The 18,613-nt window shown below is 41.2% G+C and overlaps 1 protein-coding gene across 1 annotated transcript in view; it reads left to right on the top strand.

Annotated features, from left to right (window-relative positions):
- The window catches only part of COL13A1 (collagen type XIII alpha 1 chain), a 116,929-nt gene that overhangs the window by 33,525 nt on the left and 64,791 nt on the right, over window positions 1-18,613 (top strand). The window contains exons 12-18 of the mRNA XM_059729893.1: window positions 1,313-1,369; window positions 9,548-9,664; window positions 10,156-10,197; window positions 12,321-12,347; window positions 13,153-13,188; window positions 15,869-15,931; window positions 16,740-16,766. Coding sequence (XP_059585876.1) covers window positions 1,313-1,369; window positions 9,548-9,664; window positions 10,156-10,197; window positions 12,321-12,347; window positions 13,153-13,188; window positions 15,869-15,931; window positions 16,740-16,766 — 369 coding nt within the window. The remainder of the gene's footprint in view (window positions 1-1,312; window positions 1,370-9,547; window positions 9,665-10,155; window positions 10,198-12,320; window positions 12,348-13,152; window positions 13,189-15,868; window positions 15,932-16,739; window positions 16,767-18,613) is intronic.

Consider the following 18,613-nt stretch of genomic DNA (forward strand, 5'->3'; position numbering starts at 1 on the left):
ATTTTTTGAAAAGTCTCTGGACAGTTGAACAGAGTTTTGGCCCTTGGCCCAGAGGGCAATGGGGCCATGAGTGGTCCAGGACTCTGGTACAAAGACTGCATGTAGATAGCAAACCTGTCTGTGGCATCTAGGGTGGTGGGGGGAGAAGGGAGGTTGTGTCTTCCGGCCCCGATACAATAATAGAAGGTCAGCTGTGTTTATTTAGACAGGCAGTCTCATTACATTGTTATGTTAAAAAAAAGCTAGCAACAATGTTCACTTAAGCAGTGTCCCGAGTTCTATTACAGCCCTTGGCTCCAGACTGTCCTCATTGCTCAAGGTGAAAAACAGGGCCAGGGACCATAAAAACATTAGGAAATGGAGAAACTGATGACAAATTACAGGGAGTTTATACCTCAGTTTATATCTTAGGTCACAAGTGACAACAGTTTGATAGTCTCTGTTTATAGACACTGCTGGATTTTGGTCCACAATTAACACCATCACCATGTGACCAAGAGCTGGCTGCCTTCACATAGGCTCTAATAGCAGTAGAAGGTACTGCAGGTCAGTACAATAATGCCCCAGCTAAGCTAAGTGATGGAAACCTACTTTGACTTGCCTGACAATAAAAGCAGCCAGCAATTTTGGTCTCTAAAGGAGCACCAATTCAACCTTCTGACCTGAATGAGAGCTTTTGACTTAATAATGATAAATGTCCCCAGACTAGCTCCTGGGTTGAATGTCCTTGGGTAGACTGAAGGTTCTCAAGGTAAATGGAGTTGTCAACCAGTTTTTGTAGCCCCCTTCTCCTCAATATCAGAAAACAAGGGAAGTGAAAATTAAGAAAAATACACTTTTTCAAAAGTTTTATGTAACTTTAGCTATGCTGAAATTTCTATTAATTTTATTGGACATTGTCATCAGTGTGAGGAGTTGTTAGCTTCACTGGATGCCATGGACAAGGCAAGAAATAGCAAACTATCTTAAAAAATTAGAACATTTGGGTTTTTTTTTTTAAATAAATTAAAAATCAGGACTGCATCTCCACTCAACTTAGCTCTTTTAAGTTAGTCTACTGCACAAGTCATGAGCAAACAGAACCTGTATTCCTATGAGTAAGGGACCACAGAAGATTATATCTTATACTACATCAATCCTGAGGACAGATGGGTAGTTGGAGATGATTACAAAATTACAGTGGCTAGGGCAGGGCTGGAGATGGAACCTGACCTCAGAGAATAGTTTGGCCAGTAAAGTTCGTTTTGTTCTTGATGATATGATGTATCTAACTGACCCCATTCTGTGTCACTATGTCTTCACTGTCCCTTAGGAATACCTAAGTACTACACTTGCAGCTCTACGCTCTAATCAGATCCTTACACTGAAGGTTTGTGGTTAATGGTCTAACAGGACCCAGTTCTGTTGCAAAAGAAACAAGAATGTAGATCCAATATTGCATGTTGGGTTATTGGGGGTGAGGTTTTGAAGACAGGAGGAAGAAGTTGGAAATAACCCAAAGCCTGAAAGCTGACCCTATATTTGACTTTGTACGCAGATCCTTTTAAACTCACGCTTCTTTTGTAAGAAGGCTAAGCAGACTCCTGAGATTACACTCCATTTTTCTCCTCATGCCTTTTTAATAAACTTTCCCTCAGCTCCCTGCATTTTACCACATTATAACCATACTTCTTCCAGACAGAGATATTACTAAGGATTCAACAGGGCTCTTCCACAGAGTCTGTCTTGGTTCCTTCCAAATTATTATCTGAATGAATACAATGGGATGTTAAATTTTCCCTTTGCCTAGGGTTAATAGTATTCTCAGAACCCACTAAAATGGCAACTAGGCCTAGAGCGCTCCACTGCATCCCAAGGGCAGCCCTGTTGTATCACCATGCTCTCTATCTGCTGCTAACACCCAAAATAGAAATGCCAGTTCAGTAAACAGGACTGAAGGAAATTAAAATGACAGAATCTCTGCATTTTCCAGCCATTGGGATGCTGCATCATGTTAAGTGATGTCACCATATCCCACACAAGGCATATGCATTTTCATTGTCCTTACGGAGATAACAATGGTTGCCAACAAAGTCTGACCTTCCATCCACCCCCTTTCTTGCTGTGTCCTCCACCTCCTTCTTTATACAAACCTGCTTTTTGGAAGGGAGGGACTCACCATGGTCAAAACTGTCCTGGTTGATTGTGTTCTCAATCACTTATGATTCCCTATGTTAGCTTGCGGGAGAAGATAATGATAAAAATGCTGTGGACCTTGAAGGCCATCAGTGCAGGCTGCTGCTGTGAAGCTGACTGGTCTCATGTGAAAGGCATGGCACTGAAATCATGGCTGTTCAGTCCCAGGAGCCATGTAGACTGATCTTTACTACATTAATGAGAATCTAGGTACAACAGGTCTTGCTTATTTTGAGATTCACTGCATCATAATACGATCCGTGAACTTCATTTTAATTGTGACTGAGTAGAAATTTGCTCTGCTGGTTTCCTGCAAAGAGTTATTTTTTTTTAAATTGCCCAGAGGGCAGCGCTATAATGGTGTAATATTGTGATGACATTTCATTTTGCAACAAGACTGGATCTTAGCTTGCACTAAAACCCAAACAGCCATCTTTCAGGGGAGTAAAATGCACTCTTGGATATACACAGTTACTGTCATGGGAGACCAGCAGGCATACCTCTCAGCCTTGCGTTCACAGCTCATGCAGGGAAAACTGAAGACACAAACACACTTGTGTGTTCATGTGAAGGACCTGGTTCCCCTTATTTACACCAGTGTAAAGGAAGAATAGCGTCAGTGGAGTTACACCAATATAAAACAAGACAGACAATCAGACTGGGTCCTACCATTCCTGAGCTTTGTGTCTGTGCTGTGAATGCCAACTTTTTGGGATGTAAAGCAGCCTACCAAGCACTCAGAAAGGGAGGAGCATGTTAGGAAGTGGAAATTAGATATAGCATGAGTATGAATTGAAGTCCTGATTTGGATTTGTATGGGTCAGCTGTATGACAAAGAGAGGATTCCTGCCCCAAATGGATTGCACACTATTGTTATTATTAGACAAAGAGACAAGGAATGCATAGGCTCAGTATATTGGCAATAAATTAATATCTGTTTGAGGAGAAAACAATTCATTTCACTCTTGAGGCAATGCCACTGCCCAAAGCTCAGAGACAGCAAAAAGAGCAAATTTTAGTCTTCTACAGTTGGGTCATGATAATACTGAAGGTCTTCCTGAGGACAAATAAAGTGAAACAATGAAGGATTCTGAACAAGTGAGATATCTCCTAATATCATTTTGTTTTAATATGCAAAAAGTATCAGTTCAAAAATTGGTCTTATTCTACCACTGCTGGCCCTGGCAGGAAATTGAAGTTTTATTTGGATGATGAATTCTTCCATTTCTTGGAAGGGAATCCCTTGTTATTGTGCAGTGACTCCTCCAGCTTGGAAAATGGTGTAATTCTCATTCAGACTTCATTAGAAAACTGGTAGCATACTAGCTGCAACCTGAAGTCTTACATGTGCTTATTTAATGGTGAGGGAAATTTGTTAGGGCTTTCAAAAGAGAACAATCTTGAGATAAGGCAAGAAGCTGGGAAGGAAGGTGAGGAAAATTGCATATATTCATCGGCGGTTGTAATTTGTAGAAAATTCATTATTGATTTGTTTAACTGTTCAACTCTAATAATAAGACACTGAGAGAACCAGAGAACTGAGGGAAACTTGGGGAAAAATCTTTATGTTATGTTGCAGTAAAGACTTTCTGAGGCAAGCAGCAGAACTGACACAAGAAATTACTTAGTGGGCGCATCTACATGTGACAGTGTATCACTGTAGCAATGTACTACTTCCAAAAGGAAGTACTAAATGACAATGCCGTAACAAAGGCACTATAGGTACATGTGTAGATGTGTTCGGTGAATTTTATTTCTGAAGATAAATCAAAAGCAGAAAAGTTATGTGATGTAATTGAAGGGCTGGGTCTGAAAGACAGATAAGTGACAGAAAAAAAGCAAGTAAAATCTAGCCCTTTCAAGAAGAACCTGTGCTTTCAACGCCATACCTTATGATATTCCATCATATGTTTAAAGTAAAATGCAGAAGAGCTCAGAGGTTTGCCGAATGGTACCCAATGACAGTCTTTCCATGTGCCCTTCACAAGTGTGTCTTAACTGTGGTTTATTCTCATTACATTCTTTTACCCCCTTCCCCCTTTCTTTCCATTTCCTTTCTTGGCTGCTGTCTGGCTCTTGATGTCCTACTGATCTCCTTTGCCTTGTGAACTTTGCCCTGTGGTCTTCTGGTTCGATCTTCTTCCTCAGCTGTTGCCTCTCCTCAATTCAGTGCGACTGGCTCCACCCCCGGTTATAAAGAGACGCACTTTTCAGGTAGACACTTTCTCCTCCTTTCCTGTTTTAAGCCTACTCAGAATATTAAGATTAATCAGCTTCATTCCTTCCTTCCATCCTTAGAGAGGGGTTTCAAAAAGACTCTGGCAGAGCCAAAGGCTCTCTTTGGAGTAGAAGAATATTTGGTGCCATCAGGTGGCAAACAAGAATTGTAGCAATTCCTGATTTTTAAAGCAAATGAATTAAGATGTGGAACATCTGATTCTTTAAAGTGTGATAAAAAAGAGGTGGCATAAGGGGTAGGCACTGACTTTTACCCTAAGGAGTCAGGTCCTACACATACAACAGTATGAGTAGTTGGTTAGAAACTTCCTGTTGAATTGTGTAAATACCATGAAACTTTGTGCAAGAGGTCTTGCTTATTAGGCAACAGTTCTGCTAGGGCTTGTATAAATGGTGGCACACAGAAATATTAATTCAAATGAACTTTTACAGTGGATGAATTCAATTGAACCAAATCCTTCTTTTTTCACTCTTTTTAAGCATTACGTTGACCTTAAGTCAGTAGCCCTAATGAGTTTGGTAATTAAACTAAATTGAACTAAGGCCATGTGAATTCCACAAGAGTGCACCTATGCAGAGGCTTAATGTAGTTTAACTAATCCATTTTAAATGCATGCTTTTAGTTATTTGGATTCACTTGCCTGATTTTCTCCATGTAGACAAGAACAATTGTCCCTACTGAGCCATTTGTATCAAGACTTAAAATGGGTTCACTGTGATGAAATGCAAAAAGCAGGATGGCAAAAGACATTGATATTCTCCCGTAGCTGCTGTATTCCTTTACTGGAAGGCTGTTGGTTTGTGCCTAAGAACTTTTAGCATACTTACTGGGTTTTTTTTCTGAGAAATGACCCAGTGGCTTCTGCCCAGTGTCTACTAGGTAGGTGTTTACATCATACAAAGCCCCAGAGGTAGCATTGCTTGCTCCACCTTGTCACTCCGACTAGTATCCTCAAGAGAGAGGCTAAAGATTGGCTTGAAAAGACAACTTTGAAAATTGAAGTTCATTGCTAGGATAGAATGGCCAAGCTGGCAAAGCTCTACTGCCTTCTATGCCTGTTCTGGGGGCTACATGTGTCAGGACTGTGAATTCAATACCACCCACAAATGCTAAATTCACACAAAGACTTCTTTAAAAACCTGTATGATTCATTTAGCTACTATCAGATTCACTCCATGAGAGAGTAGCCCAATAGAATACCATGGTGTAGGTGTTCTGGTTTCTGGAGCTAATGGCTTATAAGGAAATGCTCTGGTTAGCAGTATATCCAACTGCTTTGAATCCCCAGCCCAATTGACAGGGTACCCACTTACAGCTGGGTTTCTGGAGGCGGCCTTCAGAATGAGTCTGGAACTCATGCCTTTAGGATCATAGCAAGACACTGTAAGCATCCCCCGCCCCCTCAAAAATAGCCCACAGTATATAAAACAAAATTACTATTGGAACTAAAGGAAAGACAACTGCTGCTTAAATTTTGCCGCCGTATGAGGACGTTGCAAAGTGGCAGCTCTCACCAACACAGAGACTGGTGCTAGGGGAGGTGATATTTAGCAGTGAACACTATCATGAGAGAGAAGAGAATATTGAGACAGGAGGAATATCTAGGCAACTAATTGGTGTTTAACAAAACTGACAAATTGCTCCAATTAATGGCTAAAAATACTAAATGAGATCTGCTAAGTATGAGATCCTATTGCCAACTTTATCCAGTTACATTCCAGTTAAATCCTAGCAGGTCTTTCTAGGATAAAACTATTAATAAGAATATAATGATGTGGTAATAAAGCTCTGAGTGTTTAGGAGTCTGTCTATATGAGGCATCTGCTTAAACAAAAGGCAATGGCACTGCAGGGATGGCACACTGTGTGCAGGAATCTTAAGACTCAAGACTACCTGTGGCCTACTCAGTGCTTGCTAACTATCAACTTTTGTGTAAACCCAGGCAACTGGATTGCCACACACAAAATAACCCCTTCAGTGTCACCACATCACCAGAAAAGAAGATGTCCTACAAAAAAGGAGGCTGTTCCTGACAGACTCTATAGGCTGTATAATGGCTGCCGATATACATGCTGGTTCGCATTCTGATTAGAACGCTCCAGCGTGACCTCACTGTCACGTGTATAAGGCACTGTCTGTGCATTTTAAAATTGCTGCAGGGGTGCTTTATCTAAACCTCATCGAATGAGGTTTAGATAAGGCTCTCCATGGCCATTTTAAACAGATTGAGCATCTGGGATGCCCCCTACCTACCGGAAGACAGAGTTTTAGCAAACAAAAGCACTGAGCGGGGTTAAAACATTTTCTAACTTTGCTATGCCACCAACATTTTGTTTTCATATTCATAAAGTATTTAAAATATAATGCTACAATGCTATAAGTCCGGAAGGAGATGCAGTGGCAGAGAAGTATGAGGTAATTTGCTTTGTGCTTGATGCTTGCCTGACTTCTTCCAAGTTCATATGCCTCTTCTATTTATTGGTACCACATTCACCACAAAATTTAAGAGCAAAACCAGAAGGCTTCTGCGTCCTTCTCAGCAAACCACAGGATGTGCTAGGATTAGTTTCAAAAACAGGAAAAAGAAAAAGCTCTTTTTTGGCACAGTCCATTACATTTCCTACACCATTCTGTTGGTGTGGTGAATTATGGGATATTCTTAACAGAACAAGCAGGGGAGACTAGGTCTCCTGTGGGGATGGCCCACATGTTGAGAATTTGTTTTTATATTTGGCTCATGACAAAAGAAATTAAGTTTGCGGTTAATTCAGTCTATTTATCATTGTAAATAGTACAAATATCCCTATGTTTTATTCAGATCATCTGAGCTTGGTCTCTTCTTAAACATACACCTGGGGCCAGTCTGTGGCTGTTCTGGTTCTCATTTAGGCATCTATACACTGAATCATAGCATGGAGTCTCTGCCTGTCTAGATCCATATGCTGTCTCATATCCTCCTTCATTGTATCTGCATTCAGAATCTTGGAGCAATCCAGATTACAAAAGATCAGGATCTGGAGCTCTTCCAATATCAGAGCAGACTCTGTGGGGATATGCCTCAATGGCATGGCATGGTGCACCTCATTTTTTAAATGAGGGAAAGCATAATATATAGGAGAAAACAGGCAACAGTAGGTGAAGTCAGCAGGTCTGAAGGCAAATCCTAAAACTGCTTGGAAAAGCATCAGTGGCACCATTTTCTATCACAATATGCCATTCTGTTGAAATGGAAACATTTTATAAAATCATGTCAATTTCACTAAAATTTTGTTTTGGGAGAAATATTCAGATGACGTCAAGACAACTTCAGAAAACATTTTTTCTTTTTAAATTGTTAAAATACTGTATACTGTATCCTCATATAAAATAAAAGTTTAAATTAAAAAAATGATTCGGTGCTATTGGACATTGAATCATTCCAAAACAAATTTTTCTCTCACATTGCCATGAAAAAACAATTTTTGAAATTTGAGATCTTTGTTCCAAAACAGAAAGAAAAACAAATTCTGAAATCTCAAAATCATTCACAAAACTAACTTTCTATCAGAACTGCAACCATCAGCACTAGGCAGTCCCAACCCCCATTCTCCCTTTTCCTCTAAATATCCAAATTATCCTATAGTGATGAACCCATTGCTCTTTGGCAACACACACATAAGACATATATTACACCTAGTTTACCCACTTGTATATACATGACCTCATGTGAATGGGATAACATTTTATCCAAGTCAGCTGTATCAATTCAATCAAGACAATTTTTTTTCTCCTGCCATGTAGCCTTAAACTCATGTCTGTGTTTTAAATAAATCCCTAATTCTATTTTTACCCTTCCAGTATGTTCACAAAGAGTTTGCACTGAAATCTTGTCATGGGCATTAGGACTTTGTGATCCTCTATCTAAGTAGAAGGAATTGTAAAAAAGAAATGAGTGAGATGGGTAGTTACCATGAGTGCCACAGTGCTCTAGGAATGTACTGTATTCATCATTTATAGTCCAGTATTTAACTCACTATCTGCTTGCCACGAGCCAGGTCTAAGCCTCTGTTCCCTGGGACAACAGAAGCACAAGCCTTTTCTGAGTGCTCCAGAGTATCTGTGAGGTGACCAGGGAAAGGCCACCTGTGAAGATCAGTAACCAAATATTTGGAGGTTTTTGTGTACCTTCAAGACTATTTGCAAGCCTATTCACCAGAATACCTTATGAAATTCATAAGAATCTCATTCCTGATTGAGATTCTAGTTGACTCCCAAAATACCATGAAAACAGAGCAAAACTTTGTCAAAAGAGTGGACTGTTGTCTAATAGTTAAGCAATAGGAAAATTAATCAAGCCTGCTCTGAAGCATTATAATTAAAACAGGAATACAATGGCTGCCTATTAGAAGGCTCCAGCATGGCCTCACCATGAAATGTGTAAGCCTCTACTCATTTTAAAATAGCTGCAGGGGTGCTTTATCTAAACCTTGTTGAATGAGGTTTAGATAAGACATCCTGTGGCCATTTTTAAATGCACGGGAGCTTAATACATGTGACAGTGAGAAGTTTTAATTAGAGTGGCTCTCTGGAAACCACTCTAATTAACCACCCCCATCCCCACCCCTAAGCACAAGTAAATTAGGTTCCATGGATCTATCAGTAAGTTACTGTGTGGCCCTGGCTCAGTTCATCCCTCTTTAAAACGATAACATTCACCTGTCTCATTATATAGTGTTGTTCAGAACTAGGTGTAAATTGCTTTGATGAAAGGTTTAAAAAGGTTCAAGGGATTTTAAAATATATTATATATACTTACTTACAGTTTGTGAAGCTTAAAAAAAAAAGATCCCAGTTCATATTTGGGTTGCACCTGGCAGTATGGTAGAATTTAACCCAGTTTTCATGCCCCTTTTATGAGAACGACTAATTAGAAGCTATGTGATGTAATAGCAAACCATAGGGGGATGGCTGCCATCATCCATCCAGAAATATCATCATGAGGAGACCTTTGCCTCAGTTTTGGAAACCTCTCCGGGTACTAACTACCACTCGCTTCTCTTTCCCCTTCTTGGGCTGACTTGCTATATGTCACACACCTCTAACGCTGTGCTATAGGTTAACTCTGATGGTAACTCGTGTTTTAATGAACCTCAGGGTGAACAAGGACAGGCAGGGATCCAGGGCCCGCCAGGGCCACCTGGTCCACCAGGGCCAACTGGACCAGCTGGACCAGCAGGACATTCAGGACAACCTGGGCCAAGTGGGCCACCTGTAAGTTTTTGTTGTTTTTTTTTACAAAAAAGCAATTAACATTTACTTCTCCCCTTCTCTGAATTATGTGCAACTTCCTTTGGCATTTATTTCCACCACTGAGCCCAGCCAGGGCAGTGATCACCAGCAGATTCCCAGGGTGAACTAGAGTATAGCTGGAAGAGCGTTCCCAAGCAGGATGGGAGGAAGGGAGCAGTTGTACATCCTCTGCTATCACTATCTGCACACACATGTGTGAGAGGGTGACACGAGTGCCATTTCCTCCTTTCCAGACTGAAGAATGCCATGGGGAGGAAGTAACACCCCAAGTGTAATTATCCCGCTCCCAGCAGAAACCTGACTAAAAAAAGCCCTTGAAATCTCTTTGATGTTCTGTTAGCTCTATTCCAAGCCTGACAGCCTGAAACCTAGGAGGCTGAGATCTATCAGTCAAACAATTAAATAAGGGGCCCTCAGGAGTCTCATTAATGTGCCTTTCCTTCTTGCAACAGGGCAGAGCAGGGGAGCCTGGGAAGCCTGGCAAGGATGGGAAGGTAGGTACAGTAGAGTTGCTCTGCTTGTCTCCTTTGTGCATGCAGCATTTATTGCATGATGAATGCCAACTCTGTGGTGCTTGAGGACCTGGAGCATGGCTGCAAGCCAAATGAAATATTGGGCTTCATTTTTAAGGGATATGGATAAATAGTGAAAAATGTTAAGCCATTTATGTCTATGTTTCTGTTTGTTCCATTTACCTATGGTCTCCTTAGCCTAGGTCTCTCAGGGTGGGCCCAACCTTTTATATTCAGCTGGTGAAGAGGTATTTTTCAGAATATTTCTTCATGGTAAAAGTGACTGATGGCACTGTAGCGTGAAGTTTTCTATACAGAGAAGGATAGATACAGCATAGAGAGTGCCAACAGTAGGGCTATGCAAAACGGCTATGTTTTGATTTGGTTTCAGATTTGGCCATTTTGGAAGGACAGTGATTTGTTTCAGTGTTTTGGATTGCTGTTCCATTTCGATTTGGCCAAATCTGTTTCAGAGTTTCAACGCTGCTTCAGTGATTTGGCCATATTCTACAATGGAGAATCACTAAAATGCCTATAACGTTGTCATTTCTTGCCTGATTTGGATGAAAATTGCAGGGATGGCAGCCCCATCTGAGGGCATGAAGCCTGCCAGCTTTCAAGGAGATAGGTGCAGCAGTTTCTGTAAAACTGCACCTCAAATTGTTGAAAGCAAAACTCACATCATTTGCTGGCAGCAGCAGCATGCTGTCATTCTGCATGTAGATCCAGGGGCCTGCACCCCCTGTGGGGGCTGCGGGGCTGTGCCAGACTCCTCCCAGGGGGCACAGGACCCCAGATATGCATGCAGGATGACAGCAGCCTGCCACTGCCAGCTGAGGCCAGTGCCAGCACTGGGTTCTTTCCAGCGCTCTTTGAGGGTTGCGCTGAGCAGACTTGGGTGCTGGCACTGGCCCCAGCCAGCAGCGGCAGCATGCTGTCATCCCGCATACAGATCTGGGGGCCTGTGCCCCCTGAGAGGGCTGTGGGGCTGTGCCAGACTCCTCCTAGGGGGCGTGAGCCCCCAGATCTGTGTGTGGGATCTGCACATGGGCTGTGCCAGACTCCTTCCGGGGGGTGCTGGCCCCCAGATGTGCACACAGGATGACAGCAGGCTGCCATCCCTCCCCCAGAGCACTGGGATTGGAGGAGACCTCAGGGACAGATTGCAGATACTGGCCAGCTACAGATGTGAATATCAGAGCAGTCCTTCCTGACTGTGCCTGTGGTTACTGCATGGTAGCATTACATGGCAGAAAGCATGACGCAATGCTACTGCCGTTCAGTGGCGCTACTGTGCAGTAATTCTGATTACTGCGCAGTCATTTAGTACTTGTATAAACAAGTACTAAATGACTGCTCAGTAATGACACTGCAGTCAGTGTCTCAGATAGACATGGCCTATAAGGTGCAAATGTACCCTATCTTTTGTCAAAGAAAGCCAGGTTCAATAAAAGTCTAGCTTACTGCCCCTGAAGAGCACTTTTACAGATGTAGCATGCCACCCAGGTATCTTCCTTTTTAATGAAGAAAAGGGAAGCTCCATTTGAAATCTGATAGTGACATATTCTGCTATGAGAAAAGGGTCTTTCTGTTCCTCCACAGTGTGCTCTGAAAAGACAGATAGTTCATATAATATTCTCCTTTCCTCTCTCAATTCCCTTGAGGTCACCTTTGTGGGTAAAGAATGAACTACCACTCTTCTACTAATTCCTGACTTAAATATCTTTGCAGTGAGGTAGGCAGTGAGTTGAGAACAAGGCTCCCTGCTAATAACATATTAAAAAAATAAATCAGATCATCAGATTCTGGAACTGTGACAAACAGGACAAATTTAGTGAGACCAAGCCTAGTGGTTTGAACAATATGTGGGAGGTGGTTTGGGTGGGAGGATCAGCTGGTATTTATTAAAACTTGTAACTTTTAAAGTGCATCTACTCAACAAAAGTAATTTTTGCAAAGTGACATTCTCAGAGGATGAAGTTCTTAAAACTAAATTAGGAAGTAATATTCCAATAGAAAAAAAATGCCCCCAAATTCTCTGAAAATTTGTATTTTATTTCATTTTGTTTTCTGTATCTCTCAGTATGCTTTTAATTTACCTACAGGGCATACCTGGACCCCCTGGACCAAAGGTAAGAACATTTTTATCATCAGTAGAAAGCAAAGCAAAGAACTGGAATGAGCAAAAAAGATGGGCTCTCTAAACTTTGCTGGGCACGAGCAGTTTGTGGAGGGTGGGGATCTGCTCTCTAATAGTTCAGAAAAATAGTTTATAATCAAACTGCAGCATCTCACTATGTGCCAGATCCCAGTCTCCTGAAACATGAATTTTAATGGAGGTTTGTCTCCACATGGAGTTAATTGTCAGGCAATTCAACAAAATGTCATACAATGTTTGGCTTTGCTGGTATTTATCACACCTAGCACATTTACCATTGTTCTAGGCATTATTTAAGTAACAATGTTGTTTATTTTGCCAAATTTCTCCCGCTACCTGCCAGATGCATGAAAGCTCACTGGCAAGATGTGAGGTGTTTGTAATTTTTGGATTTTACTTTTTTTACCTACAAAAATTTCCTGCTTGCTTTTACATGCAACACTACACAAAGGTCTAAGATTAAGAAAAGTGATGCTAGATTAACATAACTTGAAAGCAAAACCAAATATTCTGCTTACAGGTACATCTTCCTTGTTACGTTTTAATTCAGTCAGGGTAAAACTCATCCCTGTGAAGAAGACTTAAGAGCCCTGTTCCCAAAGCTCCCAAGGATTTAAATGCTTTGGGATGGAACAGAAATGAATTCCCTTTCCTTTCCTCCACTGCTCTTTTATTCTTCTTACAGCACCACAGGGGAAATGGCAGTTTTATCTTCCTTCTCTCCTTCCTTTCTTCCTCTTTTGCAATTTAGATTCACTAACTTATTTTAACTTTTGCAGGGAGACCCAGGAATTCAAGGCTACTCTGGAAGGAAGGTAAGAGGTGAAGCCAAAATATTGAGAAGGATAGAGCAAATATGCATTAAGGTGAACCAGAGCCCTGTGGGTATATAACAGCAGAGAAATGTCAGTCAGGGGTAAAGGGTGTAGCTGTGTTGGTCCAAAAGTACAAGTAGTCAAAGTGCAAGAGGCAATATCTTTTATTAGATTCACCAGTTGGTCTAATAAAAGATATCGTCGCCTCTAGCACACAGTCAATCAGTCTCACCACACAGTAAGGCAGAGCTGTTCCAGCATTTCTGTGAGGAGTGACTTCTGCTGGGAAAGGCAGGGACTGGAGGAACTATAACACTTCCCCCCCGCCAACTCCCCGTGCCACAGTTCCTCTACCTATGGTGATTCCTCCTATGTGAGTCTGATGTGAAGATGCTTTTCATTTCGAAATAGCCATTACGCCTACAGACTTCCCGGCAACAGTCTCTGCTGGAGGAGGCTGAGCTGGAAAAACTGTAAAGTCCCCTAAAGACCCATATCTTCCTGGCTGAAATTTATCTTGCATAGGCGCACACATGCGCACACATACACACATTCTCTGAAAGAGATTGGAAGAGCTCTGGTATTCACATTCCTAATTGAGAATCCTTCTCCAAATTAGAAGCAGGTTGAATTTAGCCATAGGCTACAAAGCAGGAGCCAGAACAGTGGGTCTGTAGCAATGCAAAGTCTGGCCAGAGCAGAGTGCACCACTGCAAAGCACACATCCCCTTGGGGCCCAGCTGGTAAGATCAGCCCTCAAGCGCAGTGATATTGGAATGCTTAGGTGGAGACTGGAGGGAGGTCCTTTCTCAGCATTTACCTTTGCTAGCAGAGCTGAATCAAGCCTGAAGAGCTTAAAGGGAAAAACAGAGAGAGATGGGAAAAGAAAGACAGAAGGGGAAGAAAGACTGAAAAGAAGGGTGAGGGACTGAGAAGAGGAAGGAGAAGCATGAGTATTCCCAGAAGCCAGGTGTACGTACTGGGTTATCTATACATTGCTTTATAGTTGCTCTGTGGGTGAAATGGCAAGACCTGAGAGCTTTTTAATTAGTTCTGCATAAACTGAGACGTTTTTCTTATGTCAGGAAGTAAAAATGATAGCCCCTGTGGACCACAGTCTGCTCCTGCAGACGCACACAATTTATTGCCTCCTCAGTCAGCAAACTGTCGGTTTTCACATTGACTGCCCATCTTGCCATGTATAACATCCAGGAGGAGTCTTGGCACTCAGGAGTGCTGAGGAAGTTGCTGAGATGGCACACCAGCCTGTACCAGGATCTTTACTTGTGGATGGCAATTCATCTGACTGATTTATTTATCAAGCCATGAGTCTGAATTCCTTTCATGCTATGAAAGAGGTACTACCAGGGGGGGCTCTAACAATGGGGAACTGTGCAGGAAACCCAGGATTGAATGAGCACAGAGGATAAAACCCTCCCCACTGAGAGGGCAATGAAAGAACAGAGAAAATTCTGTGTTCCCATTACCTAAAGGGTACATACTAGTTTCAGAAACCCTCCCTCCATTTTGACCTTTTCCATTACAACAGCCTGAGAGTGACCACATACACAAAAATGGAGTCCACAGTACTTTCATGGCAATATTTTTTAAGTTTATGAAATAACCAGACAAAAGTAAACTGATGTTTGTGTCACTATTACAAGATTTTTACTCAGCAGTGACTGAGCCTTATTTCCCAAAATGATGGATTTTTTCCAGTAATTTGGCATTCTGAATGAATTTGTCATTAAGCACCAAATTAGCATTGTTAACTCACTTAGAGCAAAATGAAGAGCTTTGATGCTGTCTACTATATGACCATTCTCTTCACTCCAAATCCTCCATTACAGTAAACACTTTGCTCCACAAGACTGGTTGCTCCTAGTAAAAGCAGGGTAAATACTATATGGTGGGGTAATACATCCTGGGGAAAAAAATTGCTAATTAAAAAAACAGTAACCCAACATTTTGACTAATGAAATGAAAAACTGGGACATTTCAGGCAAAACAAAGAGAATTTTTTGACACTCTAAAGGTGTTTATACACGTGCTCTGGGGAGGGCTTTAATTAGAGCAACTCCCAGAGCCACTCTAATTAAAGCACCCAGAGTATGTCATGTATCAGCATCCCTGTGCTTCAAAATGGCACATTATCAAAATCTCATCAAAGGAGCTTTAGTTAAAGCACCCCGCCACCATTTTGAAGTGCAGGGATGCTGATACACAAGACACTGGAGGCTGCTGGATCATGGTCATTACCATGCTCCAGCAGACTGATTAATTGAGTCTGCTCTGATGTGCTGTAATTACAGTGTGTCGGAGCAGCCTCCCTGCTCTTGTATAGGCACCCAACAATCTCATGTGGAAAACTGGGACATATGATCACTCTAACTGTGGATAAAACATATTGTACAAAGGAGTGGGAAACATATGCAGAGCAGCTAACCTCAGGTATGTGGGGTCACCTCTCTCTTTTTTGCACTCTCTCCCCAGAGTATTGCAGTGCTCTGTCTCTCTTTTCCTGTTGCTGAACAGCACTATGGGACTATAGCGTTCTAGGACTTAGTCGTGTGCTACTTTCCAATACATGTTTGTTAACGTTTCTGGGTATTCAGAAGGCCCTTTTCTGCTTGCTAACTGTGTTTGCTTCTTCCTCCATTTCTTTGCTCCTCTTCCTTAGGGTGAGGTAGGCGAGGCAGGCCTACCAGGTGCACCTGGCCTTCCCGGACCTGTTGGCCCCAAGGTAACCATGAAGTAAACCATTTGAGCTAGTCAGTACCTCCATCTTCTAATGCAGCTAGATCACGTGCCCCTTTTATACTATTCGTGGCATGTGGTACATTCTGATACTTTGATAAGGAACGTTGTAGGAATGCCTTGATACCCTCAACAGATCCTTTTGAAACTCTGTGTACATAATGTACAGGTTGAAGACTTATTTTTATAGAAGGACCTGGACAACTGTCAGCTAATTAATGCACAGCAAGAATTATTATTCTTTTCTCTCTGAAACCAGAGCCAAGCTCTAATCTGCTCAGTCACTTGTAGCCATCACAATGCATGTTTAGATCTTGCTCTTTTCCTGAAACAAGGCAGATATAGAAGGCTTAATGGAACTGTTCCTTTGCATAACTTCTGGCTTTGGAATATAGAGCGGTTTGGAGTTCAAGTGACAATAACTAGGATTTTCAAAAAGGCCTCAGCTTCTTTTGAAAATTAGCTGGGTTCAGGTACTTATTTGAAAATGCCAGTTGATGTTTCCTGTGAATACTGATAATTGTAGATAGATCAACCTAGTCTGTATAAAATGTTCTCCTATACCCATTTCTGCCAAACACATTGTTCAGCATTAGTTCACAGAAGTTTCTGCAGATTTCTTTTTATCCTGGAGCCAATTTTGTGCAGTTACTGTTATCATTTGTCAAGAGCTGACCTTTTTCAATTCCTTCCAGTTTGTTTTTACTATTGAAATTGTACTCTTTTCCTGGATTTCTCTTTTTGTTCAATATCTATGTCTTTGTTTCTTCTCTGTCTCTGTTCTCCTTGTACAGGGTGAAAAGGGGGACACTGGCATGAAGGTAGGCAAGAGAAATGTATTTTTACCACAGGGTTAGGCAGAAGTTGCCATTTAGAACACTGTATTGTAACAGAAAGTTAGGCTGGACCTGGACTGTGAGATTTTTAATAGAATACAAACATGTGGTGTGATTAACCATAGGCAGATACTCTACGTACACACACAAAAAGTGTCCTTTATCCATTTTGTGGAATTTGATTCTTACCAAAGGCAATTTTCTGACTCTGAAGTTTGATAATGATTTGTTATTTCTTTCTGTTTGATGAGAAGGGTTGGGGATTCTTTGCAAAGTCTGGTTAGCTGACACATCAAATCCATTCAAACTCTGCAACTCTTAGCCTGAGGTTTGGCATCATTCTTTCCATCTCCCTCTGTTTCTGTGCTGGACAGTCCTTTTTACAGGCTAATAAAGTTTTATGCCTGTATGTTATCTATTTGATTAAAATTTACTGCTCCCATATATTTAAAATATATTACTTAATATAGATTGTGTTTAAAACATTACAAGACAGGCCTTTTCTCATGACAGAGCATATTGTGTCATTCTGTACATTATAAAAATGGGAAAAGTCCTACATTTCTAATATTTTAAGTGCATTAACTATGACATGCACATAATATAAAATATGGAGTATGTGAATGTATTTTAATAATCATGCAACAAAACACCCATATATATTTTTTTCCATCTGGGTGGATTATCATTATAATGCACTAAAGTTCCTTTAAACTATACATTGACGTGTGAGAATGAATTAAAAAAGATGTTCTTGGGGGATTTAGGCTCTATATTTCAGAGTTGCCTACTATGGCAGCAAACATTTTCCTGAAATATTTCTTTATAAGGTGAACTATAGCAACACTGAATGAACACTATAAGCAGGAATCCTGGTTTTCTGTTCACTGAGGAATCTGCATTTTTCCATGACTTACTGAAAGCACAGCAGTGTCTCGCCGTGGCTTTTGTGTCTTGGACAATCAGTAGCTGGGGGTTGTGCATGCCACTGATAGGCCCAGAGGCAAAAACTGAGGGAAAAATAAGAGGGAGCAGAAATGGCAATGCTTGGTGCAGGACATTGCTGCACTTTTGGTAGGTCATGAAAAATGTGGATTTTTATGTTTTTAAATGGAGATTTTCCAATTTTAACCACAGAAAACTAGGATCCCTGATTATAAGTAAGTGCTTTGTGTACTAATAAACACGGTGCATGCTTAACCCCAGGGTATTTTAGAATTACCCAGGTGTACTTCTGTTTCCTGCAATAGATGCACTCTTGATTTGCACTGAGATGAATGAGAGCAGAATCAGGCCATGACAAAGGTGTTTTAGGAGCTATGAAATTACAATGGTCTGAACAACTGGACACTTTCTTATTAATCTTTTTGGTATAATGAGCTGTAGGTGATTAAAGACAGCATATACTCGCAAGTGAATACTTAGTAGACTCTAAGTCTCAACCCACTGCCTCATTGCTTAAATGGACATCACTTGAGCTTGCACCATAAGTACAAGCATTAATAAACCTTTGATTCATCTTCTGGAACCCAAACTAAAAACACAAGGTCACCGCTCCTGAGTAAAATAAACCCCTCACTAAGAAAGGTCAAATTGGAGAAGGCCCCAAGACTTCCCAACCCTTCCCCCTTGTCAACTCTAATTGAATTGATCACTTCCTTGTCTTATACTGAAATTCTAGGGGCTTACCACAGACTTCTCGTTCCATTTCCTTGATGTCGCTGGGACAGGAAAAGAGATGAGAAGAGGCAGAAGGAATGGCAATTGCTATTTTATGGCAGACTGCACTGAACGGAGAAAGGCACATGGTACCTTCCCACTAGTCCAGTAAA

The sequence above is a fragment of the Alligator mississippiensis genome, chromosome 6, assembly GCF_030867095.1.
Source record: "Alligator mississippiensis isolate rAllMis1 chromosome 6, rAllMis1, whole genome shotgun sequence".
In the NCBI taxonomy this organism is placed as follows: domain Eukaryota; kingdom Metazoa; phylum Chordata; order Crocodylia; family Alligatoridae; genus Alligator; species Alligator mississippiensis.